Here is a 27900-nt window from a genome sequence, read left to right as displayed (position 1 = left end):
GGGATCAACTGATATTCATCACACTGTTGCATATCTCATTTACAGCCATGTTCAATTAGTTTGAATATTATTGAAAAGTTTGTTTATTCCAGTAACCAATTCAGTTTTGAGAAACACAACATATAGCATATTTACACACAAGTTGATGTTTTCAAGCCATTATTTCAGTAAATTATGATTATTTTCCAATTACTGCTAATGAAAACACAACATTTAAGATTAGAATACTACATTCGAGCAATTAAAAAAAGCTTAATACAGAAATGTGTGCTTTATGAAAGTTTAATACCTGATTAGAATTTATTTCAAAGGGTACTTTTAATTTGAGAAACACATATTCTACATTTTAATTATGACTGTAAAATGATATAAAGCAGTATTTTTAAACAGACAATGGAAGAGAATGTAACTACCTTTTCAGTATATTTCTTTCTAAGAATCTGTTACTGTTACTGATCTGTTAACCCTCTTTTTCAAAATATGCTGTGTCTAAAGTGGAACATTTAAATTGTAATCTCTCTATGTATAAATGGTGGTTTAAGTACTGCCAAAAAGTTATTTTAAAAATAGAAATCTACATCTTGACACGCTGTAAGACCAAAACAAATCAAAGACAAGACACCAAAAAGGAAGTTTGTTGGTTGTAACTCACATATTGATGTTTATCATTTTTCTTAGACTGTTTTTAAGAATAGGCAGCTGGTCTAATCTTTATTTGTGTCCAGTTTTTTTCCATTATTTGTGACCTTCTGTTTTATGATTAGCAGACACATTTCAATATGGAGACATCAACTAGACCTCATTAAAATGTCACTCAGCATTAAATTTATATTTCTCCAGAATACGTATTGATGAAAAAAGCAGCAGAAAATATTTTGGTTTTAGTGTTTTTAAAAAATGTTTTCATAAATCTATAACAAGGTTTTAGAGATGTTTAAGTGCAGAATGATTATTTCAGTTCTAATCACAAGGAGTCCAGATTAAGAGTGAAGAAGCCCTTTAGGCTTATACAAATTAAGAGTCTTAAATTTCAAGAAATTTAACCCTCCTGTGGTGCATGGCAATTTTGCTAACAGTGCTCAAACATATGCTAATAATCAGAATTAAAGTGATGACAGACAGCTGTCCGTTTTGTTTCTGTTTTGTAAACATGTTTTGTTTCCCCAAATGTTTGTGCTTTACACTGGAAGTTTTGTTTAACATAAGTTTCCCCATGTCACGGTTTCTCTCTATTTTCAAACAATATTTGAAAAAGGAAAAAAAATGTAAATGGTAATCAATTATGTTTTATCTTTTACATAAGTATTGAAAGTACATACATAATTACAAATATTTTTTTTATTTTTCTAAAATCTTCTTAAATTTAATTCTACAAGAATTTAAATGAGCTAAATTAATAGGCCAAAATAAGCTTAAAAAGAAAGAGTCAAAATTATATGATGCTGTGTGTAGCTTCTTAGTTTATTTGACTCGTTGGGTTGTGCTAAGGTGGCTAACCACCCTACATGCCTGCAGTTTTGGCCACTGTAGCAGTGGCCAAAACTGCCCCAGTCCACTCCAACAGCTGCGTGGTCACGTGACGGAGGTTTGTCAGCTGATGGACGCTATCTAATTTCAGCAGGAAAGTTTTTCCCCCTAAAGCAAGCTTCTTGTCGCAAAAGTTTGCTTAGCATTCTTATATATTTAGACAGATTTTTTTTAACATTATGTTTTAGTTGTACATCGCCTGTCTTGTTTTGATTCTCAGAAGTGCGTCCATGAATCTTGAGTTAACTTTTGTTGTGAAGTCTAGAGATGGAGGAAAACACTGAAGATCAATTTCTTCTTTTTGCTAAAGAGGGCAATTGCCCTCCCATCCAGAAGCTGCTTCATTCAAGAAGAGACAAAACCAACTCGCTTGACATTAATTGCAGATGTAAGTGGGGAAAAGGGGTGGGGAAGTTTAACAGCTGCTATAATATAACTTATGGTGTGCCTTGGAAAGTCTTAGTTTTCCTCATTTTCATTACAGCCAAGTCTAAAAGCACCTTAGGATGGACAGCTCTTCATCTGGCCTGTAACTCTGGCCACAGGGATGTTGTGGAAGAGTTACTCAAGGTGATTTTATAATGTATAGTACTCTGTATTCTATATAGAATGCACTCAGCCATAGAAATTTACCACAATGGATGCATTTGCAGGCAGGGGTGGATGTAAATGTGCAAGATGACATTGGTGACACCCCTCTACACAAAGCTACATACACAGGAAGAAAGGTATGAATATCTTACTTATCCACTGACATTGTTCTCAGTGTTCATTGACACTATAATCACTATCAAAAGGCTGGATATATAAAAAGTGTTGGTGTGTGGGTGTATGTGTGTATATATATATATATATAATTTATTATTACTCTGAAGGAAATTGTTCTGCTGCTGCTCCGGTACAATGCCTGTGCCAATATAATCAATGGTACAGCTAAAATCCCCAAAGATGTCACAGATGATGATGAAATCTTTACCATGCTGGAGGGTATGAAATCATATATATATATATATATATATATGTATATATACATACTGTATATATATATATATAGGCTGATGACTTCTCATTACAGAAGCTCAGCTGGCCTTGTTCTCAAGTGCTGTTTGGTCTGTGCAGCTGCAGAGAGGAGGGAGATGAGGCGACAAGAGGAGAGGCTTCTGGAGGCTGCTAGAGAGGGGGATCTCTCCACTCTGTCTAAATTGGTTAGCATCTGACCTTTCTTGGAACTTTTGAAGATAAATTGCTAGTTGAGAGGGTGTTTTCTTCCTTAGATTATTGACATCTTTCAAACTTGGTGCATGTTTCATGTGTCATTTTTTTCAGGTGTTCCTGAGATCCTCAAACAGGAATTTATTCAGATTTTATGCAGTTTTTCTAGTACTGAGCTTTAACTGATAGCATGTCTATCTGCAGGGTTGCTAAAACCAAGATTATGCCTACAAGTTATTCTTAGTTTGCTCAATCATACCTCATCACTGGCATTGTACATTTCAAATGTAATAATAAACATCTCAGTTATTAATACATTTCCTCAAGGTGAAATTGCTAAAGAGATAAATGTCAGATTTTGTTTTCAGTTTTTCACTTTCATCTTTCGTCTTCTTATTTCAAGATCAGTGCTAAGGAGGCTCCTGATATCCACTGCAGAGATTCAGTTGGAAACACGCCTTTGCACTGTGCAGCCTACAGAGGGCAGAAGCACTGCATCATAAAGCTGCTGAAGTCTGGAGCCAGCTCAAATATCAGGAATAGTAACAGTATGAAACTAATCTTGTTTTCATTTTTTCATTTTTGGGGGAAGTATTAAACATTGTTTTCTCTCTTTTAAAGTACATCTTGTCCCTATATTTGTATTTATTTATATTGCTGGTCTTTTTCAGATCAGAGCGCTCTGGATCTGGTTCAAACTAATGAACTCAAACAGATGATTGCAGCGTATCAAAAAAAGGTAGAATAAAACAATATTCAACCTGTAGGAAGGCCTTTTTTTCCAGAATGGACAGGAAAGATGATTGACAGAAATATAGATAGTATTGAACACTGGGGATTCTGGAACAAAGTCTGTTGGAGGCTAAAAATTATATGTGTAACAGGCAGTTTTCAACTACACAATGAGCCCAAACATAAAGTGTAAGCAGCACATAATGACTTGGGTTCAAGCACATTCATGTAGTAAAATGGCCAAGTAAAATCCCAGAACTAAATCGGATTGATATTCTGTGGTAAAACTGGAAGACCAATGATAAAACTTGCAATGACTTCACTTTTGCCCTTGTTGTTGGTAGAGATGCAGTCTCTACCAAAGACATGCAGCAATAAATGCAACTGCATGTGTTTTCTATAATGTATTATTTTTTCTTCCACTTAAGACATGGGGACTTGTATTTTATGTTTTTCTATTACAATGAATTGCACTGAAGTTTTTTGTTGCAACCTGGTAAAATGCAAAACAATTCACAGCATCTGAATTCTTTAGTGTTTTTTGCGCCAGTCTGTTGCATTGCCGCTCTACTTTTTAATAAAGTTTCGTTGACCAATAAATAATTACATTGGGGCTTTCCTATTAACCTCTATTGTTGCTCCATAATTAAGTGCTAAATAAAGCAAAGTAACTGAAACATTTTATGCACATTTTTTTTCTTTAAAAGCTGAGTTTGTAGCCTTTTATAGTTTTCTAAAGACTTTATTCTATGCCTTATTTTTTTCCTCATGATCTGTGGGGATGTGAAGTCAACGGATTTTCTGCATTTTCCTTTCTATTTCTGTTTGTAGTCTCTCGGGCTCTGACAATGCAGAAAAGACTTAATAGCTCAGTGGTCTGTACTCAGAGCTGGATGTCTGATCAATCTGGCTTAGCTTCAAAAATAAGGTTTTGTATACTAAGTTCTTATAGTAATAGTGCTAAAAGAAAAATGCTACACATGAAGCTGTCAAATGCTCTAGATATGTCTGTAAAAATACTATTTGTTACCCATTTGGAGAATTTTGTTTTTCAGGATGTGACCAGTGAAGTGCAGAAGGTTGAGGGCCCTCTTTGGAAGGTACACAGATGTCAAAGTGAATTCTCATCTGCTCTTATTTAGTCTAACATCCACATATTCGATGGTATACACTGATCAGCTGCAGCAAGCAATGTAAAAACAGCTGCCTAATATTGTAGAGGAGTCCCTTAAGTTGTCAAAACAGCTACTAACCTAATTGACATGTCCCTCCAAATCACATTTAGGAAGAGATTGCATTTAAGATTTATCATAGCTAGCTTAAAGTACAAAAGCTAAAAATCCCATAAAGTATAGAAAACAGCATGCCTGGTCATGTTAATTAACTTTTTCAAGACCAATTTAAAAGTGGACCTCAAAAAATAGATTTGAAGCGGATGATCTATTGTTGCTAATTTTTCTGTAAAACCTAAACTGAAGCTAAAGTAAACACCGAACAATGATATAAAGTGTGATTTTGTGTGAGCTGGAGTTTTAAACACCGAATTTACAGCAAAAAATGGATGTAATGTTTGTGACTTAATCTAATTTTATCACAGTGTTTAGTTTTCTTTACATCTATATTTGCTTATTTTTTCACAAATACTGTATTAGTTTAACTGTATATGCTTATATTTATATTTGAAACCAGATGTTTATGAGCAGTATTCACCAGTTTTTCTTTTCTCAGGCTGATGTTTTATTGCCTTAAGTCATTTAGCATTCCCAAGAGGATTGCTTCCTTTTGTACACACCTTTTTTTTCCATAAACAAAATAAAATCCTTCCCAGAAAAGGTTTGAGAGTTTAGGAAAGACGTTTAAATAATTATTTATGCAAGATGTTTGTTGTTAAATTGTACATTTTAATCATTAGTTGATGGGTTTAAGATATTTTTTCTTAAAAAGTATATATTAAAAGTATCTTAAATTAGATGTCTTTAATTTTTATTGAAAGACATCTAAAAATTAAATTCTATTTTTCTCAGATGGGTGAATTAACTGGATTTATACTTGTTTGCAATTCACTGCTGGACTTATCTGTTTAACCTTTTACAGAGTTCACGTTTTCTTGGTTGGCGATCGTACTGGGTGATAATTGAGAATGGAAAAATCTCCTGGTACCCCACACAGTGAGACACCCTATTTTGAAGCTTGTATAATAAACTGGTGTATTAACAAAATATTTATCTATAACTATGTAAAGATAGAATAAAAGAATAAAAAGTACAATAAAAAAGGCTCCTAACCATTCAGGAGGCAATCATACCAATGTCTCCAAAGTACAGATGAGTATTTTACTGCACTATATTTAACGTTAGTCAACAGTAGAATAATTCTATTATTAGACTCGCTTAAACGACAAATAAAACAGCCATCAAAGTGCTGACGTGAGCAGATACAAACAGTTCACTGGCACAGGTCCAACTGGGCTTATTTAACAAAAGTCTTAATGCATAAGCCACTTATAAGCCACCTTCAATCTTTGAAGACTGGCTTTTTTTAAAATTGCACCACAAATGTGGAGTATACAGTGATGTGCAATATGATCTAAAGAAGTGCAGTTTCACTTCATCAGAACAGAATTCAAACTTACGAACTAGGATATTTGCCTGAGCACATATCATTTGAACCTGACGGTAAATGTCCTCATCTTCAGACAGATGGTCTGTCAACACATGACCCATGACAAGATATTTTTACTTCATTTGAGACGATCAATAATATCCCAGACAGCTTGAAATTTGTAAATACCCTATTTTTTGCCCTCTTTAGTGCGACAGATCAAAATGATACTTTTTGATGGATTGAATTTAACATCATGTAGCTCACCATATGCTGAACAGACATTAAACAGCTTCTGACGACCAGCTGAACTTGGACTAAAAACCACTAGGTCATCAGCATACATTAAATGATTTATAATTGTATCTCCAATCATGCAGCCAGTTCTACACAGGTTTAGCTGCCTAGAGAGGTCATTCATATAAAAATGAAACAATTCCCTCTCACCAGAATGAAGATGAGGGGGAATTGCAACTTCTCAGAATTATTTGCAATTTGTTAGTCTTTTACTGTAATTTATCTGTTTTGTAGAGCCGATGCACAGGCTGGAGTTAGAAAACAGGGATGTAAATCTCTTTCACAAGCCTATTGCATGGTGAGTAGCAGAGGTTAGATTCTTGTAGGTCCTCTATCACGACTGTACAAGCATTCTCATGTAAAACATGCTTCACTTGTGATCACACGACTTGCCAACATTGTTTTTGACTTTTTTGTGTTTTGTCACTCGAGGTGAAACCATGGGATCACTGCTTCTTCATGCTCAGGTGCATTGACACTGTGCATAATTTCAAGGTGCCCTCAAAGATGGACTCCATAGCAACGAGGAAGGCAAGCTAAAACACTGTCTATATTGCTGCAGTGCTACTGCCTCTACAAGTATAGCTCCATGAACATTCTAATGGTTTAAAACTACTGGGATTTGCTTACACAGAGATGGCTGGATGCTTTGGAGGAGCATGCATCCTACAGCGCTCATCACTTCAATAAAGACCAGATTGTTTTAGATGCAGGTAGTGATGGTAATATGGAGATGAGAAATTTGACACAAGCTGTTCAGGTAAGTAAGCTCTGTTGGACAAAAAATCTGCAGGCTTTCTGAATGTGGGTTATAGATAAAGTGTGCCTCGAGTTGAACATGCACCTATTTTTGTTCCTCTTTCTTGTTTGAACCTTAATCATGAGCTCATAACAAACCTGTTTTTGTTGAGAGCTGCAAGTGGTTCCATTGCTTAATTCAGTTTCTTGTCCTGTGCTTTCACAGTCAGCCAGGGTCTGCCAACATAAACTGGAGAGTGAAGTGTCAATATTTGAATTCATGGTGAAGAATGAAGAGCACTCTGGTAAGAGGCAGATAACAATTTCTAATGCAGGCAGTGTCTTCCCTAAAAATAGGTACCGGCATTTTTTTTTTTCTTTAGATCTTCAGTACTCTAAATTAATTTTTCTATTAAGTGTATTACTAGAAAAGAGCAGAAAAAAAATCAGCCCATAATGTAGGTGTACCGTGCCGCAAACTGACCTTTGAGTACAAAAACATGGGGTTTTTGAAAGCCGATTACTTCAAAAAAAAAATTCAATTTGACATTTATTTGTAATGACATTCTTTAAATATATATAAATCATATTGCAAAACATGAAAATGCACTATAGATTTCTTATTTTTAAAAAGAAGATTATTTAAAAAATTTCATTTTTTAAAATAAAAAAATGTCAATATTGACCCCTAACAGCAGACATGGCATTTTTGGATACCATATTAAAAAATATGTTGAAACCAAGCCCCAAAAGCTATTTTCCCAGCCTACTATGTGGTCTTAACAAGCTCAATTTTTTGTAGGGGTCTGGGACTGTTTAATAAAGACTTACTAGGCCACAAAAATGCTTCCAAAGCTAATTTGACCAACGGAAAAGTTTTTTTTAAAATTGACAAAATTGAGTATTTTTTTACCATTCCCCAAATTTGTATTTTTCATCAGATTTCAATAAAACTTCTCTACTACAGATACATTAGGCTGCTGAATAACATAAATGCATCCATTTTTAGCCATATTTAATAGTTTCCTTGATATTGTTGGTAGGAAATAGGGATTTGTTGTTGTTTTTTTTAATCTAATTTTAGAGAATTTTTGACTTGCACCAAAATGTTATTTTCTTTATGCATTTCATTGAAACTTCCTTCCTAGATGTCAATTATCCTGCTGCATCAGATAAAAACATTTATTTATAGCTATTTTTAGTAGTTTTTTTTATTTTGCTGACTGAAAATATAGTTGGGTTTTTTTTTATGGAAAATTCCCTACCACTGACCATCCGAAAAAGTGCCAAAGAAAGTTCAGTTTTTCATAAAACGTGTCCAGAATATATTATTTTAGTATAGATACAGTCACTTCATCGTGCCACCGCCCACATGATGATGCCCTGGCGGTTGCCCATGCCGCCCATATCAGAAACCGCCACTGAGCACATCTGCTGATGCGCATCATGTGCTTGTTGCACAAATCGCACAAAATCAGCGCAAATCTAAACCACACAAATACAGGTCGTCATGCATACTTCCCATGGCCCATAAAAACAACGCCTCTAATCCGCTTTTTAAAATTATTATACTAAATAATGACATGCACTGAGTTGCCATGGCAACGGGTGTGCTTAACCGACAGAGAGTAAAAAGGTATGACTGATTTTGAGTTTGACCTTTTTTACCTTTGCTGTGGCGCATTACAGCACCTGTTGTTTCTGAACGTTCAATAAACGACAGACTTGGACTAATTGCCTCGTTTGTCTGTGAGTATACGTCATTCACTGCAAACATCAAATGGGACAAATGTATTTTGCCTTATAAACAAACACTGAGGCAAAGACTGCGGGCAATTCTGTAACTAGTCCTACGTCAGGTCTGTAAGGTTATTAGCGGGAAATAACGGAGAACTCAAGGATAAAGCCCAAGAGGACAAATGAGGCACAAAAAAGTCCTGATTGGATGCAAGTGTGAACGTGGGACAAAATGGGTGAGTAATTACGTAAATAATACCGGCTTGTGAAAATCGGCCTTCAGGAAAATGCTTAGAAATAAACAGTAGTATGAAACGGTGTTTAAATGCCAATATAGCAGTTAGCGCAGTCTGTTCTCATGCTGCCATAGAGCTGCCCTTATCCAGCATAACTACCTTCACTTATTGATCTGGAAATGATTAGATGTGTAGCATTGTTAGTTTTAATTTTACTGAGTTGTGAGTCGTTAGCACGGAGCTATCAGTAAGTATCGTTATGACAAAAACTGGAATGTTTACTACCAGTTACCTTCGTGGTGCTGACTAACGTGGTAGTTCCCGTCCATCAGTTTCATTCAACTGGACGGGCTGCAGTCCATGATCCATTTCCTGCGTTATTCCAGACTCCTTTTTGATTTTGGAAATGTAATAAATTGTATTCCGCCCTCTGTATGTTCTGGGTGACGGCTGTCGGGATTGCATATTACCCACTGACAACTTGGACCGTGATTATTATTTTCTTCAAAATCTCTCTAACTGCAGCGCGTTTTCTGTCAATATTGTCGGACTACTGTACTTGGAATGCTGATTGGTCAGTTGCTGACAGGTGCCCTGGAATGATTGGGGAAGGATTGCTCTACGTCAGCATGGGGGCGGAGCCGGCGTCATGTCAATTAAGCGAAACCCGAACTCCTTGTTCTCAATGAAGACCTTCTGTATGGCCAAGAATATGAATTTGTTCCCTCATGGTATTGAAGATCGAGAAATGTTTTCTAAACTGTTTTCCTGCTTTTTAGTTACTGTAACATTTTAACACTAGCATATGTTTGATAGAGAAGGTGATGTAGCCCTGCAGCTGCGGTACTCCTCCCTGCTCCACCTTACACACTGTGAAGAAGAGTTTCAGACCCATCAACCTGGAAATTCAGAAGGTTTCATTGATATCCAGCCTGACAGTCCACAATCATGCTCAAATTGTTTGCTGTTTAAATAAGTGAAATTTCTGAGAATTTCTCAGAAATAAATAATTCATTTTTATATGATAAATTGAAGCATTCAATAGAAAAAAAGATCTATAAAAGCAACATATCATGCCCTGATCTATAGAGAATCTAGAACAGATGAGGAAAAACTCATTGACATCCATTTGTCAGGAAATTGTTGACTAGGTGACCAAAAATATTCCAGGAACGCATCAACAATTGAACCAACCAAGGACAACACCTAAAGCACTTCAGGTCTCACTTGCCTCAGTTAAGTTCACAGATTCATCAATTAGTAAAGGAGCTTGAAAGACATGCTAGTAAGTCTACAAAGAGATAGCTCAAATGTTAAATTTTTAACTAATCAAAGTGTGGACTCCAATCTATTTTGAATACTGTAGCATGATGTTAAAAAGTTCAATTATGCTTGAAACCCTCCAAAAGGGCTAAATTAAAAAACAAAACTCCTCCACAGTAATGTTAATACAATAAGTTAAACACGAAACATTGCGACCAAGGATGGCACACCCATATTGGACAATATTTTTTAATTTTCTTTACATATGGTCAGATTCATTTAGATATCTTTTTGCACTTAATTAAAGAAATAATATCATTTGAAAACTAGATTTTATGATTAGGTTATACATGTTATCCATACATCACTCCACCCATCATCTGTGTGAGGGAGAAAATACTAGATGACCTCATAGGCATCAATTAATTCACTCTTAATTCTTCAATTAACAGCTAAAAAATGATGATAGATTTTTATTAGGTTTTACTAAAATAATGGATATTTCCCCATAAAAATGGTTTCTTGGTGCACTTTGTTTCACTTGAGCAAAACTGTCTTAAAAAACAATAGGACAAATTGCATCATTATTTCAGAACTATGTAATCACAAATTTATTATTATTATTATTTTTCAGGTATGGCTGCACACCTTCTACTTAAAGCCAAAGAGACCAGCAAGCTTTCAAGTAAAACCTGTGATGTTCTTCAACTATGCTTTGAGCTGCTTTCAAAACAAGAAGAGGTAAGGATAACAACTCATCATCTTAGCGCGATTACCAAAAATGATTCTGCCTTCCCTCAAATTAGGTCTGCTAGTAAAATATAACATCTAGCAGCTGTTCACAATAACTCAAATCAAGCAAGACACATCTTAATTGTTCAATATAACTACTAACATAGGTAGTTTATCTAAATTAGCAACTGTTAAAGACTGCAGACTCAAAAGTAGTAAAGCTCTTCATGTTTGACTAATTTTCATGCTGAACTAACTTATTAGTTAGTTGAGCACCATTTTGCGGACTTGTTGCAAATGTGACTCATAGCCAGACACCAATGATGCCCAAACTTCCTCTTCTATCTTGGCCTAATGCTGCAGGTTTCCAGTGCAAGCAGAACCAAAGCAGCCCAGTGCGCCCCAAAACCAATATCATTCTCAACTGCAGTTATTGTGTACTTTTCATCATATGCTCCATCCATTCTCCTCAAGAGGAACTGGTGGTTCAAAGACCTGAAAATTTCCAATTTTGATGTATCGCCACAAAGAACTGAATAGTTAAACTTCTTTGGCCTACTTTTATAGTTGGAGCTTGCCTTTCTTGTGCTTTTGGGTCAGTAGTAATAGTGTACACCATGAAATTCAAGCATGTTTCTTACTGTGGAAACTTTAAACTCAATGCCACCAAGACTTTGTGCATGTCTTCTATATGTCTTTGTTTTGTTGCTTTTTCTTTTTTTGACCAACTGCCTCCTCAGGAATCTTGTGACAACCATTGATGGCTTTCTCTTTCTGTCACATTTAGATGCAGCAAACATTATTTTTACAATTTTGAATTAAGCTGTCAGCTTTACCCTACAAACGTTTAGGGCCTTTACTATCTTTTTGTACCTCTTTGCCTGTTTGCTCATATTTTGAACTATTCTTTCAACTCTTATTGAAAGCCATATTTTAACATTTAATGTAACCTTACTTCTGCATGACATGTCATGCAAGGTTATGTTTTGTTGCACCAGGCGTGCCTGACCACGCCTGATTGGCAAATATGTGCTCTTATGGAAAATTTTGTTCAGTGGATTGAACAATTTTGAGACGGCAGTAGTCACTGCATGCAGAAACGAGTGCTGAATTTGGACACAAATCCATTAAATACTTTTTAAAACTACTTAAACTGTTCTTGTTAAAATCAAAAGATTTTTGATTTTGTTAGTGAACCTAATTTGCAGTCGGGTTGAATAATTTTAGGCTGAACCATTTTTAGTGTATGTAGATTTTTTTTCCCATATCCACTATCCTCATAGCGCCTTAAAATATTATTAGCGTATTATTGTAATGCATTGTGACTTCCGAATTGAATCATTGCTGTGGCTCAATGAACCTTTATGAATCTTCATTTCATTGACTCTCATCTCCACACCCCATGTCCTGTTCTCTTATTGGCTGATGATGATATACTGAATGTTTACAAAATCCTCAGACCCCTAATCTCTTACGTTAGCGCTCTCGCGCCAATCAGATTTGAAATTTGTGTGCGCGCGTCCACGTCACTGTCCACCTGTCTCAGTGCCTGCTCTCCGTCCTTGAGGGAGTGGGGGGAGGGAGCGTTGTGAACGATGTGGTAATCACTGGCATGTCTGTAGGAAGGATATGGGAGAGATCCGCATTTCTGCTTAGGTCTGCACTCGGCTTACTGATCAGCGCAGACACGCTCACAGCGAAACCCTCAGACTTAGATCCTCCACTCTCATGCTCACAGGAAAGGCTGTGCTTGTACTGAGTGAAGGAACTCATGGCGCGGGTTTTCTGTCTCACCATTTGAAAACAAACGCTCTCAGACAAGCGTGCACATGCCAAAGCATCTGAGCACAGGAGGGCGAAGAGGCAGTGTTGGCACACTCATCCATCATCTTCACAGGTACAGGACTTGGCTGTTTTTCTGCAACATTCTCAGTTTTGCTCTCGATTGTCAGCTGGAAAACTGTGTTTACTGTGGGCTGGTCCCTGTAGACTTTGCGAGAGGTGTTTGAAGTTTAGGGTGGATTTTTTTAATGTATTTTTTTGTAGTCTTGTGGTTTGGTCTGATGCTTGGGCACAGCCGAGGGCTTTTCATCAGTAAGTGAAGGTTATTTCTGTGAATTTAATCATCCATATTCAGCATGATAAATTGGGTGGTTCAGAAGTGCTGCTTTGTGCTTCTCTGCTCATTTCATCTTTTTTAATGAGATCAGGTCATTAAGTAATGCATTCAATTCAAGTAAGAGTCCAGGCTGGCTTGATTGAAATTGCACTGGAGACTTTTTAGGCTCTGTTTTGCTTATTGAAATGCTTCTTTGGTTTGAAGTTTTTTAATGCTCTCTACTGATGGTGCTAAAATAAATGATCGCATTAATTTTAGAACTGATATAAGAGCATTAATCAGACATAATCTCATGGGAGACCGAGACGCATGTAAAAGATTTAAGTATGAAATTGCTTTAAAAAAAATTATTACGGGAAACAGAATAAGAATCAGTTCAGAATCAAACCATCTTAAGTTAGTGGAAACTGGCTGCCAAAACAGTTCACAAAAATAATCAGCCATTATCATTATAAGGGGGGTAAAGATATCCCCTGCTGTCTCCTCAGCAGTGAAAATCTTTGATTAAGACAAGAAAGAATATGTCTTAACAAGTATGCAACATCCATTACTCTATGGCACTAACCGGATTAGATTAAACATGACAATATAACCGGATTATATTTCCTCCACTGCTGAGATTGCTGGTATTAAGCAGCATTAGGTCTAATCCTGAATTTTTATTGTCACACCACTGATGGATTTTATCATTAACCCACCTTACATGTTTTTGAAAACAATACAGAGAGGCAACACTGACCATGTGGTGTTGCTCTTCAACTTCTTGGAATGAATAGATTGTGGAGAGACAGCACTTCTTAGTTCAAAGGGTTTCACAGCAGTTACAGTAGAGCCCCTCAGCATTGTGGATGTGACCTATTTCAACAGCTGCTGCAGTGTGCTTTCCTGTGCAAGTACATGCAGTTTTTAGTCTGGATTATTGGTAAATATGTCACATTTAAGGTAGAGATGTTCCATCAATCAGCCCAATAAGACTGGAAATAACAAATTCTTCCTTGATTGATTTTAATCATTGATCTACATGTCAACTACTGAAGAAAAAAAATATATATTTTTTTTCATACCCTCCAGGGGGTCTTTTGTGGGCTCTAGTGTCCCTTATATGAAAGTAGGCTGACAGGAAATGAGGAAGACATGCGGCAAATATCGCCGGGTCCAGGAATTGAACCCGTGACGGCCACGTCGAGGACTCAAGGCCTCCAAACGTGGGTCACGCTATCCCCTATGCCACCACAGCACGCCCAAAAAGATTTTTTTTAACCTATTGAAAAAAAATCAATAGGTTAAAAAAAATCTAATTACATTTAAAAGTACAACTTTTTTCAAACAATCTGTAACACATTTTGTCTATTGTATCTCATAGTTCTTAACGAAGTTGTGTTACACTTCAGAGCAACCTGATGATTATTATTGCTTCATGAGAAATCTGATCTGTGCATCTCTAATAAAGTGAAGACCTTTTTGCTATGGTCTTGTGCAAACTGGTCCATAAATTTAAAAGTCCCAGCCAGAAACCTTCCTGTGGGTTTTGACAGCCCTCACTGATTTATAGGCCCAAGCTTTCCAAGTGCTTATTTGGCAGTTCGCTTCCACAACTGTCAGGGAAACAAAATCATTGAGGTTTATAGCTTTACAGCGTATAATGTTCTCATGCAGATAAGCTGACTTGTCGGTATAAATTGCTCTAGAGGTATAAGAATAGTATTACTGTATCTTTTAGGCAGAGGTTTTGAATTGTTTTTGCAATTTTTGAGAAAGTTGAGTGCAGCTCAAAAGTCCTGGTACTTCTATAAGCTTAAGTTTATTCTTTATTAACAATTCACCAATAAGGGTTTTGTAGGAAATACTAATTTCTAGTTTTCTTTTAAATTTGACCAACCAGTTGTGATTTCAGCCATTCCGATTTATTTATTTTTTCTGTTGATGAAAATGAAATCTCTTTGTTGTCTCTGATGCTAGCACTCAAACTTGCGATGGTGAAGTCAGTGAGCAGACTCGACTTCAGTGTCCAGTAAAAATGCTGCATATATGAAAGGAAGTCAGAGTTGCTAATATAAGTTATTTATTGGGCCTCCTAACAATTTGCGCCTCATTAAACCAGTGTCATGCATAGAGCTGTACAACCTCTGTTTGTGAACATTTTTCTTCAGTGTTTGAACACATAAATGGAGAATTGTATTGCAAATAGAAGTAAGGCATAAAAATTAGGAAATCTCACTGTTTTGTTGACTTTCAACTGAAAAATACTAATCTTGAAATGCATCCAATTCACCACATTTTGCACAAAAGAGGAAACAGATTTTTCCAATTCATCTATCAAAACATATGTCCTTAACTTTAAAAGTACATCAAAGGACATACTGTTGTCTGTTTGATTTATGGAAAGAAAAATTATGGGATTGTCATTTTCAGATTTTTAGTCAACTGATCAGAGCAGTAATAACTGACAGGCATTTACCTAACTAACTTGACTGCATTACTTGCTTAGGAGTCTCTAATGCTGAGCAAATAGAGTTTACTGAGTTCCCCAGTAGTCATGAATTCATTGTAAAAAAAAAAAAAAAAAAGTATAAAATCTGGTCAGTTTGGATGCTGATGTGTTATACAAATTTATATTCTCATAAAAAGCTGCTAAATTTGTCTGCTGAGGTATGCGATGGACTCAAAGTTATTGGTTACATGACACCACAGATTTATGATCAGTAGGCTGTACTGTTAGTATGACATAGCATTACTGTTGAATTGTGGCAATTTTGCTTTAGAGATCTGCTTTCCCTTTAGCAAAGAGCAAAATAAAATTTCTCCCCTCAGGGTGTTGGCCAGGGAGAAGCATCCCTCTCAGGCTCCAGCGACGGCACGGAGTCTCAGCCAGGCTTAAAATAGCACAGTTTGTGCCCAGGCGAGGCGATGGAGGGAGAATAAAGGAGCTGGCTGAGATGGTTGCACAACAGTGGATGGGCTCTTGTGCCTGGGACAAACAGTGTTAACACCAGCTCCTACGCTGAGAGATGATTAACATCACCTCATCCCCACTTCTGGAAAAAGGCTGTGAAAAATGGCCATTGTTTGTTCACGTTTGTTTTTTCTTCCTCGTCTTTGGTGGCCAGGTTTTTCACACAGGTTTTCAAGGGAATTTATTCAGATTTTATGTCTGAATAAGTGTGGTAGAAGTGTGGAAAAATATTGGTATTTCCAGAATTTATTCCCCATTCAGTTGTGTAAAAGATTAATCTGTCCATCAATTCTGTAATCACTTCATCTAATTTATCCATTTATTCTTCCATCCAACATCTGGTTTTTGATTTACCTGTCTTTAATCTTTACTATAATCTTTGATTAGTCCACTTGTCTAGCCATCTGTTTCTTTACTCATTTTTTTTCTAACTGTTTTCTATTCTTCAATCTGCACATTCTTTGATCGACCCTTTTCTTTCGTTTTTAAGTCCTTTTGTCCATCCATTCCTTCATCAATCCTTGAAGTTTATATCTGTCCATTCATTCAGCCAGCAGTCCAGGGATCAATTTCTTCAATCTTTGTACCAATTAACCCATCAATCTTCATTCTGTTCATCTGTCAATCCATGTAGTGTTGACGATGCATCTTTTCACCCACTCATCTGTTCTTTGATCTATTCACCCAATAATCAATCCATTCTTCCAACTATCCTTCCGTCAACCTGTCAGTACATCTGTGTTCCTTCCAATTTTTTAATCCTTCCATTCATCCAGTGAGTGATCTGAGCGCTCATACATCCATCCATCTAGCTGTTCGTCATTAAATCTTCTGAAAGTCTACTGGTTCATTTTGAAAGCCCGACTGCTGAGGTTGAAAAGCAAAGACGTTGGATTCTGCTTCCCAAACATAATTTTTAAAGCTGTTATTAAACAGAACGATCATTCCAATGCTTCTGATGCAGCCTAAAGGAACTGAACATTGAGCAGGAAAGAAAGTGACGGCTGTAGGTGTTGGTGTTAAATCTGCAGTGTTTGCACCACACAGCTGTGGAAGCTTGTGTGAATCAGCTTCTTCCACTGTCTAAAAAAAGCAATGCAGCAGCAGTGCAAGGGTCTCTGTTTATACCACAGTGGAAAACATTTTATTCTTAAGTAATTATTGATTATGTCCAACATTTTCTAAGATGCGTTTTGAACAAATCTATAGTCTAAAATTGCTAAAAATCACTATTTGTTGTCTGTGGTTGTCTCAATATTCAAGAAATGGCTAGACAAATGGTCTCTAAGTGGCAGTTTTCTTCAGAGAGGCTAATCAATAGTCCCAGTAGTATAAGTGATGAGGCTGAACATTTTTAATTTTAATCGAACACTCTGGCCGAAGTTTGCAGTCCCTGATTTACTTTTTGATTTTCAAGCTCCTCTTTCTCTGACTCATCTGTCTTGCTGAAGGTTACTTAGGAATGGAAAGTGCTCCATTAGGTAAATGGAAGATTTTTTTAATTACTATTATTTGTAGTAGATAACACATTATATTTAAAAGTTAATGGTGTGCTTGTTTTTTGTTTTTTTTTTTCTCTTGGTCTGTCCCTGCTTTGATTAGTAGAGGGTGCATATCAGCAGCAGACAACAGGAAACACTGATCTTGCGTGTCCCAAAGGGACTCGGCTTAGGTTGCTCTGAAAGGACACTTGATCCTAGCCTACAAAGCTTTCTGAAACTGGGGTGTATATTTCCAGCAGGAAACATACACTCCACCTATCTGCATGTTTAAAACAATAAACTTACCAGTTGAAGTGCACAAATGATTCAAAAGACTGAAGCAAAAAGACAAATGTTGACTTCTTACTCAAAAACCAATTAGAAATTCACATGCTGTGCTTTGGCTACCGTCGAATGACTGTACTTAAACACTGGATTAATGTCAGTGGAGCAGATTCTTTTAGTTCTCCCTGCTGGTTGCCTGTTTTTTTATCTTTCTGGTGGTCCGGTGCTTACAGGTGTGGAGCCTGAAGGTAGAGCAGGAAGAGGAGAAGAACAAAGCTCTGACAGAAGCCCTGCAGAATTTGGCAACTGAGCACTACGAACTCAAGCAGTCTTTAAGTAGGAGCAGGAGGTCGTCTGCACTTTGTACTCTCACTGAAGATGACTTCTATGATGCTATCTCAGGTCAGCAACCTCTTACACAAGCTTTTGATTAGGGAAATGATGATTTTACTTATAACCATATTATAAACTGATAATAAATTGATCATAATATTATCTAGGAAATTGAAATTGAGCTAGCATAAATTTGATGCATATAGTTTCAGATGTCTTTTTTTTTTTTTTTTTTTTTTTTACATTTTGCAGTTTACCTTAATTTTAAGGTGAGGGTGATTGATGGGAACATCGTGATGATATAACAGAGAGAGTAATGAAAAAAATGTGGGTCAATCATAATATTATATCATAATATTTTCCCAATATGATGTTTTTCTAAAATTGTGCAGTTCTTTCATAAGTTAACATCATTGAATATGTTTTTCTGAATTTAATCTTGTGTTATTCTTCACTAAAGTACTTCACTAGCATATGAGTGTGGATATGAACTTTATCGCCATAGCATGATGTTGCCACCTCCATGCTTTTATGCATTGAAGAACATTAAAATGTAGTCTTGTCAGCCTAATGAAACGTTTTCCAACACCAATGCTTCCATGGAGTGGTATTGTTGTAACTGCTATAGCAGCATTTCCTGTCTTCACGTTGACAGTGGTGTGTCTTGAAAGGTAAATATTTTATCAGAATCTCATATTTACCCGAGCCTAGTGTGTATGAAAGCTTTCATTTTAATTTGTCTGCTTTTTACATTTTCCTTTAAAACCTATGTGCAATAAACATATATTAATCATAATAGTACAGGGATCTACTTAGATAAACATATTCCTTTTGCTTATAAATGCTTAGGTGATCTTCTGTCCTTTATGTGTATGAATACCTTTGAAACCAGTGGCAGTGCTATGCAAGGGAGGAGAAGCATCCAGTAGTTGGAGACTAAACAAAGTAAGAGAAATGAAGCCTCCCTGTGTCCTCCTATTGGAACACAATCCTCAGGTGGGGTTTGGCTGGCAGCTGGGAGGGAGGAGAGAAGCTCGGGCTCCAGCCCTTTTTGTTTTTGGAGTGTATGCTGTTTAATCAGCCCAGAGCGGGAGCATGACTGAGCCGACTAATAGAACTCGTCTTTACAAATGTTTGTTTTGAGCTGCCGCCTGCTTCCCACCCTTCTCTCTACTCATTCCCTTCATTGTCCTCATCCCAACAGAGTCTGAGTCGGAGCTTTCTGTGAGCGGCTTTCTGTCTGTGGCCAGCTACTCCTGGGAAGAGGACGAGGGCAGTGACACCTCTCTACAAAACAGCCTCCATCATCCCAGAGCACACGGGGGGGCTGCCGGCATGTCAGGGGAGGGTAACGATGGCAACAAAGCTGCCCAGCACAATGGAGTGAGGAAGCACAGGTAGGACATCGTGCTCATTTATTGGTTTAAATCTTCTTTAAATTGTCTCGTCCCAGAGTTTTGTTTCTAAATGTTATTTAGACCAAATTTCAGTACATTATAAAGAGCATCTCGCCATTGTTAGAATACTAATGACCTGACTCTGCAAGACTGTAATGCCAGTCGTCAGAGTTGGCGTAATGAGATGCCACCTTTCCACTCAGGTCTGTTTTTGTAGTCAGGTGTGTTTTTTTTTTTTTTGTTGGTGGAGGGTTCCCCTTAACTTGAACTGATCCACAGAGAATAGTCAGTAATTTAGTTTTTTTCCTGAGCACTGACTTTCCAAGTGAACAATAATTTCATTGGTATTTATCAAAATGTTAAATTCCCCTCAGATTCTGGTTTTGTTTTAGTCCCTCTTTGCTCATTCAACAGCTGATCTCTAAATAATTCAGCTTGTGATGGTTGAGAAAAAGCTCAAAACATCTGGTAGTTGCTTTTCTGACTGTATGCTTAGGTGTGTGTATTAAAGATATATCAAGTTTCTGTTTATTTAAACTTACTCATTCAGAGAGTAAGCTGCTTGGCTGTTTGCTCTGTTCCTGTCTTTATTATAACAAGATATGTTGTTCAAATGGTTTCAAAAATGACCAAAGACTCAGTCTTATGATTATTGATCCAATCCCAAACTTGATCAGCTATAAGAGGGTTGTGGAACATCCTTTCTTTCATAGATCTTGTTTCTTCAATCTCTTTGTGACAATTCTGTTCTAAACAAATACATAAATGCCTAGTAATGCTTAATAAATAATTAAATGTTAATCAGAAATCAATGAAATAAAAAAAATCTTAAATTACCTGGTAAATTATTTTTAATCTAAACCAGCTACTAATCCTGCAAACATAGAAGTACAGCTTTATAAAGATGTGCTCTATTTTGGAAGCATAAAAGTCCTGCTATTACCATAATGAAAGAAACCCACCATGCTTAAGTACTTCTTGGAGTCAAGGGAACTGGAACAAAAACTAGGCCAGAAGTATATCCAGTATGCTTCACTGCTCCTTTCATCATACAGATGGAGCGAAGCCCCTCCTCGCTCCCTGCATCTCTGTTTATTTAGCTGTAGTAAAGGCTTTGTATGTGCTTAACTGCTCCAGCACTCATTTCTGAACAAGGACACCATCTGCCTCCAGTCAGCCTACCTGTAAAACAGTCCATGCTACAGACGTCAGTGAAGCTATTCAAGCAGAAAAGTATAAGTTTATGAATAATGGTAATAAATAGCTTAGCATTCGGGCAGATTAATTAAAAGGGCTCTGAGCCAGTATTGAAAACTCAGCACACAGCCACTCACAGCTGAACATCCATTCTGGGATTCTGCATGAGGCCTGGTGTCGTATAACCCGTTTCCCCCGAAATGGCGGCTCAATTCATAGTGCAGTGCACTGTTTGCATTGCTGGCTTATAACCAGAACAGTTACACATCTGCAGCTGCCTAAACAATATGAGAATCTGGGTTTGTTTCACTCAGCTGGTGCTACAGCTGAGTGAGAGAAGTGAAATAAATGGATTGATATAGCTTGACGTTTTTGAAGTAACATGCGGTCTAGATTCAAGTACCTATTATTTTCTTATTCCTTTGATTTCTACTTGATTTCCACAGAACATCTCTGCCTGCTCCAATGTTCTCCAGGAATGATGTGAGCGTCTGGAGTATTCTGAAAAAATGCATCGGCATGGTGAGATGGAGAAAAAGCAGCTTTAGTCAGTCTTTTACTCTATGTTCTTTAACCTATTTAGAGCTCATTAATGCAGCTTTATATTGGTTTGAAAGTATGTGTTGAAAGTGACTATGTGGGTGACTGTGGCTTAGAAGAGCAGTTGTCTTGTAAATGAAAAGTTGTAGGTTCGATTCCAGCTTCCTCACATTTTGGGTGTTTGATGACATGGTAAATATGTTATAAAATATCTAGCTGATTGGTAAGTTACATATTTTTTTATTGTGTCTGGTAAATGCTGAATAAAACTAGATTTTATTCAAAAATAGTTTCTGGGACATTGATGCTAGATGTGGCAGGGAGCAACTGACATCTGCCTTTGCTCACATGTCACTGCAGCAGATCAATCACAAATCTGAACCGCCTGCCACCAACACCTGAAAATTCAGGAAAAGTTTTTACCATATCTTACCTGATGTAAGGTGAGCTACAGATATGCAACATGGTTTGAAATATTTAGAAAGCTGATTCAAATTCTGCTCATTTTTCCTTTTAATGCCTCGTGGCTGAGAACTGTCAGACTGAAGTGATCGTGTTTGGATGGAGTGATATCTTTTCCCAAATCAGACTGCAGCACATAGGGTGAGGTGGATCAAAACAACTCAGGGATTAAGGATGGTGGGGCTAAAATGTAGAAGTCATTTCTAATAATAGATAAAAGTATGAGAATTTAAAGCAACTTTGTAAATTTGTCATTCTGGAAAGAAGGAGCCAATAAACCTAAACAGTCAAAAGGATTTGCTTCAGATACATCTCAAAATAAAGGTTGGAAAACCTCAAGAAAATGAAAAGGAGGAAAGTGAACTGAGTACCCATGGCTGTTTTTGCTGCATGTAATTAGTTCTGAAGTTGTAGATTTAATTTGAGAATAACATAAAATTCAAACAGGTTGTTGTTGAACATCAGAAATCCTCTATTATTCACCACCTTTTTTTTTTCTAATAGCGATGTACATTTCTGAAGTTTATGCATCCAAAATGCATAGAAACCACAAGCATCAAACAGGCACCTACATGTGGAAAGGATTGTCCAGAAATTCAAATTCACTTGTTTTAACCACAGCTGTTAACTTGGAATTTGAATAATTTTACTCCAAAAAATTGAGTGGGAGGAAATCAGTATCTTTTTCTGTATTGGTGCTCAGAAAAGTTAATTTTTGGTGAAGAGGTAATGTTTAAAAACCACTGCCTCAAACTTGTAAAGCACCGCCACGTTGCTATTCCTTCAATGTCTTTTATCTCCTCAAACTCTCTTCTGCTAGGAGTTATCTAAGATCGCCATGCCTGTGATCTTTAATGAGCCTTTGAGCTTCCTCCAGCGGATCACAGAATACATGGAGCACACTTACCTCATCCACCGAGCTAATGCTGCTGCAGACTCAGTAGAGAGGATGAAGGTAATTTAAGGACCCTGTTTGTTTAAATATAAATGTTAACTTTAAGGAGATCCTGTACATTTACTGTAATGTGCGTCTTACTGTCACCATCAAATAGTTAACTGATTCATTTCTCATGACAAACTGTTCTCTAGTGTGTTGCAGCTTTTGCTGTGTCGGCTGTAGCATCACAGTGGGAGCGTACAGGGAAGCCCTTCAATCCACTACTGGGGGAGACGTATGAGCTGATCAGGTATGACCGATGAACGAATAGTTTTGTTGTTGGTAGAGTTGCTGTTACTTTGATTATTCTCTTGCTCTCCGCTAGAGAGGATCTGGGCTTCAGGTGGGTGTCCGAGCAAGTGAGCCATCACCCCCCAATCAGTGCCTTTCACGCTGAGGGCCTCAAGGAGGATTTTCTCTTTCATGGTTCGATATATCCCAAGCTGAAGTTCTGGGGGAAGAGCATAGAAGCAGAACCCAAAGGAACCATAACTCTAGAGCTGCCCAAGTGAGTTCAGTCTGCTTCCCTAATGGTTTAATATCATTGTGTTAACTTTGTCCTCACTACCTGATGTTTAATCTCTACAGATACAATGAATCCTACACCTGGACAAACCCCACCTGTTGTGTCCACAACATCATTGTTGGTCAGCTTTGGATTGAGCAGTATGGGAACGTGGAAGTGATCAATCACAAGTAAAGAAATCCCTCAGTCTTTCCAGTGTTCTTCATGCATCTCTTTGCAAAGTCACTTCTCTGATTCATTTGCATGCAGGATTTTTCTTCCTCTGTGCTCTGCATGTCAATCTACTTTTAAATCTGTCTGACTGATCATGGGGGAAAAACTGGGACAGCTGTCATTAGAATAGGGCCGTGTGAGCAAGATGATAAATGTTGAATGAACTCTTGCAGAGTGAGAAAAGTGAAAGAGAATCCGTAAACACGCCGTTGTTCTGTTTCAGAACTGGAGAGAGGTGCAGCATGACATTCAAACCCTGCAGCCTCTTTGGAAAAGAGCTTCATAAAGTCGAAGGATACATTCAAGACAAAAGGTCTTAATTCATTAAATATGAATAAATTCTTACCATATTGTAGGATGACAAGATGGTTTATGGTGCACAGTATTTTTGACCATACTCATCTTTGTCAAAACAGTATTCGTTCAGGAGCTCTGCTCTTGGATAACAGATGGCAGCAGAAGCTGTGGTTTAATAGCATCTGTTGTTTTTATGTTTACAGTAAAAAGAAACTCTGTGCGATATATGGCAAATGGACTGAGTGTCTCTACACAGTCGACCCCGCAAATTTTGATGCCCACAAAAAGACGGATAAAAAAAACTCGGAGGAAAAAAAGAGCAACAAAGAGGTAAGAGGTCTCCCCATCTCAAATGCATCCTCTCATTGGTTGAAAGGTTTGAGGGCAGATGCAAAAGACGGTGACTTTTTATCTGTTTGTGGGTTTATTTTGTAAGCAGAAGATGTCTCAGTACTGTCTGTCTAGGCCAAATACAGCACATTTAATCTATCTCATTTTACAGGAAGGAGGTTCCACTATGGTTGCAGAATTCAAATCACAAGGAAAAAGGAGAAAAAAACGTTTCATTAAAACATGTCCCTTCTTATCACTGCAGTTGCTTTCCGCTTCTACTAAAGAGCTTGTAGAAAACATCTGGGAGAAACGGCTCCGCTGCAGCCTAGCGACCTTGTGTCTTGTTGCTAGGCACACTGTCGATGCACGATGCTAAGATAAAACTGTCTGCTCTCTAGCAACCAGGCATTGAAAGTAATGTACACGATCACCAACATTTCTTACCTTATCTTAGCTATATGCAGACATGATTTAGGTTGCCTTTACTGTTTGCTGTTTAATGATGTTGACAAGTTTGTTAATTTATCTGTTTCAAGCAGCATGCAACTATCCAACCGTAATGTTTGTCAATGACTGCAGTGAATGCATTAAATGCCCATGATTGCAAAGCCAGGTTTTAATGGAGGGCTCACCTCCTGTTAGGCCGAATGGTCACTCCAGCACCCCGATCTCTCTGTAACTTTCTCAGTTTTCAACAAACAATAAGTTAAAAATGACTATTTCACAGATTGTAGTTTGTTTAAAAATCACATTGGTTATTTTGTATTCTTCATGAAATTAATAGCACTTGGGATTAAGTGATTTTTTTTTTTATCTTTCTTCTACCATTTAATTTTCATAGTTATCCTATGAAGCTTTCCATTTAATCCAGACTAACACAGGGTGTTTAAACAGAGTAAGATGACCTGATGGGATGATTCATCACTCTTATTTTTTTCTGCAATCTAACTATGAATGAATGCTTCTTTTTTTTTTTGGCCCTAATATTTTTTTTTTTAGCTGCTGACAATTCCTTGTCAGCACTGTAGTAAATGTATAAAATGTAAGAGGAATAAAGTGCCAGGTCTTCCTGCTGAAGTGTCACTCAGACCTGTTTTACCTGATTAAAGATAAAGTGACATCCGAGATGTCCCGAACTCTTAAATGTTTTACCATTTTGTCTCTATTTATCCATTGTGCCGCACAAATGGTTCATCTTCTAATCACAGAACTGTAAAAGCCCTGTAAGAGCCCTGAAAAATGATTACAAAAAAAATAGCTAAATTGTTTGGAAGCTCTTAAATAAGTGACTTAAGTAAATAAAAGGGAGTTATTTCTCTGACTTACGTATGCCCTTCAGCAGTTATGCTAAGTGAGCACATTTCAGTTTAATCATGCTTTCAACAAAAAAACGCAGAAAAAGGTCATTATTTGCTGATTTATTTAAAACCAAAGTTATAGTGAGCAATAATGATCCTCCTGGCTCTGAAAGTGTCAATTAGCTATAAATTAGGACACCATTGGCTCTCAAACTTTTAATGTCTTCATCAGTCTGTGTGCAACTTGTGCACATGTCAACCTGTCATGAGTGAATTCTAGATTCCTTGCCCTTAGCAGCTGCATGCAGCACTTGTTCGTTAGGCCGACTCTGACTGTTTGCGTGTCTGCTTCTACAACCTCAGAGCAATGTTGATGAAGAATCAGAAGAAAAGCCTCCACCTGATGCTGAGACAGTCCAGGTGATCCCCGGAAGCGAGCTCATCTGGAAGATTGCACCTCGACCGGAAAATTCAGCCAAGGTGCCGAATAGACTGAGAGAACTTTTTAAAACAAACATAATACCAAGATGTTTGTGCCCAACTGCTTCTCTCTGTTGCAGTTCTATGCATTCTCCACATTTGCCATGCAACTGAATGAGCTGGACAAGAGCATGGAGGGGGTCCTTCCTCCCACCGACAGCCGCTTAAGGCCTGACATTCGTGCCATGGAGAATGGAGACATAGGTACTGTGTCTTTTCTGTGCTGCTGCAACGATTTAATTGCATCTCTGGAGGCGCTGAGTTTTCTGCATTCATGTGTTCTAGATCTGGCAAGCTCACAGAAGAAGAGACTTGAGGAGAAACAGCGCACAGCCCGTAAAAACCGCTCCAAATCCACGGAGGAGTGGAAAATAAGGTTGGTGGAAAATACAATTTACAGTCTGGTATTGCTCGCTTTCCATTTTGGAGTTGATTTAACTCACCATCTCTCCCATGTTGTCGTCAACTATCTATTTCCATTTGCAATAATGTGAAGGAGCTCTGCACTTGGCCCAAGGTTTGGTTCAAAGATTTGCTTTAATAACTGGGCATGGTTTGCTCTGATGTGAAAGTGCTACTCTGCAGCGCCCTCTTCAGTCTAAAATTTGGACTGCGTCTGGTGTTTCAGTGATATTTACTTTCAAACAGAAATATTTACTGCACTCGGGAGCATCTTACATTGGAATAAAAATGTATTTCAGTAACTCATTTTAAATGGTAAAGGTAGATTCCTTTCACACTTGTGGATTATAGATTTGATGATATATTTTCTATATTATTATCAGTGCAATAAGTCTATAATAAATTTGTTTCACAATTTTAAAGTGAATTACTGAAAGGAATGAACTTTTCAATGATTTTCCATTTTTTTGATATTGAACTGTATTTACATAAATTCCATCTGACTGTGAATTTCTTATCATTTACTATTTTTCTGTGTTTGTGTGAAGTTGAGAATTTTATTTTTTTCCCCGCAGTCAGCATATTGCTCATTTGAATTATAATCTGTTGTTATCATGCAGGTGGTTTCAGCAAGGACCCAATCCACACAACAAAGCTCAGGACTGGCTCTACGCAAAAGGCTACTGGGACAGGAGTTACAGTCAACTGCCTGACATTTACTAAATGTAAAACATCCTCAGATACACTTATGGATTTCCATTTTACTACCTTTGGACATCTGCTGCTGCTCTGGTGATGCATTACCAGCTCAACAATGGAGTCGGTATAGAAAGGGAGATACGGTTTGGGAGGTAAAATAATGTATGTGAACAATAAAGCACAAAAACTCTTATTTATTGTGGCTCTCAACCACTGATGTAAAGGTAATAGCATGTAGTGGAACGGCTAGAATGTATTTTAGAACTATTGCGTTAGGTAAGTGGAGTGTTTAAACAAAAACCTTAGTTTAACTCAAGCGTGTTCATTATTTCTATTCAGTCAGGAGAACATTTTACTCATCAGTGTCAGTGCAGTGAGGTGCGAACAGCCCTTCAAGCAGCTTAGCCTGAGCTCATTTTCCCTAAACACGGCTTTGGCACTGATTGACACTTGTTCATGCATATTATTATGCAGTGCAGAGTTTTACAGTAGATAACTGAGATAGATTTGCCTTTTCCCCACATGATACAGTGAGTGGTGCAGATATCTGGTCTTTACATGAATGTGATAGAATATTTTGCCCTCGGCTTATGAGAAAAAGTCACTATATTTAATTGTATTGTGTCTACATATATCCCGATAAACATGTGCTTGCAAAATATTAGATTCTGAAAGAGAATGACTAATATAATAGTTTGGTTTGAAAAATAAAAATAATAAAACATCCTAAATGTGTTGTAACAGCTGTTCCACCTTCCATCATCAGAGGATAAATCCATGAGATCTTCAAAGCTTAAGATGCTTTTCATGATTTACCACAACTTCTACATGTCTCAACTTTACTCCATGACCTGAGGTGTTCACAAATGTTTT

At 37.2% G+C, this 27900-nt stretch overlaps 1 protein-coding gene across 2 annotated transcripts; it reads left to right on the top strand.

The window, feature by feature from the left end:
• Positions 1–1623: 1623 nt before the first annotated feature.
• Positions 1624–27758, top strand: LOC116721757 (oxysterol-binding protein-related protein 1-like). 2 transcript variants are annotated; one of them, XM_032565685.1, is made up of 27 exons: positions 1624–1915; positions 2012–2097; positions 2181–2255; positions 2403–2514; positions 2647–2732; positions 3143–3287; positions 3411–3478; positions 4527–4571; positions 5566–5639; positions 6604–6667; positions 6802–6900; positions 7004–7129; positions 7334–7412; positions 10978–11084; positions 18147–18315; positions 19451–19643; positions 21287–21362; positions 22663–22797; positions 22932–23029; positions 23105–23287; positions 23368–23475; positions 23742–23831; positions 24019–24145; positions 25810–25926; positions 26007–26130; positions 26212–26302; positions 26949–27758. In XM_032565685.1, the coding sequence occupies exons 1-27, from the start codon at positions 1795–1797 to the stop codon at positions 27049–27051; spliced, it is 2901 nt and encodes a 966-aa protein (XP_032421576.1). In that variant the 5' UTR covers positions 1624–1794; the 3' UTR covers positions 27052–27758. The 2 variants fall into 2 exon arrangements, with proteins under 2 accessions (XP_032421576.1, XP_032421577.1); XM_032565686.1 differs by lacking the exons at positions 1624–1915; positions 2012–2097; positions 2181–2255; ... (8 more) ...; positions 7004–7129; positions 7334–7412 and adding an exon at positions 9290–9994.
• The last annotated feature ends 142 nt before the right edge of the window (positions 27759–27900 follow it).

The sequence above is a fragment of the Xiphophorus hellerii genome, chromosome 6, assembly GCF_003331165.1.
Source record: "Xiphophorus hellerii strain 12219 chromosome 6, Xiphophorus_hellerii-4.1, whole genome shotgun sequence".
NCBI classification, from domain to species: Eukaryota; Metazoa; Chordata; class Actinopteri; order Cyprinodontiformes; family Poeciliidae; genus Xiphophorus; species Xiphophorus hellerii.
This window is presented reverse-complemented; position numbering and strand designations above follow the sequence as displayed.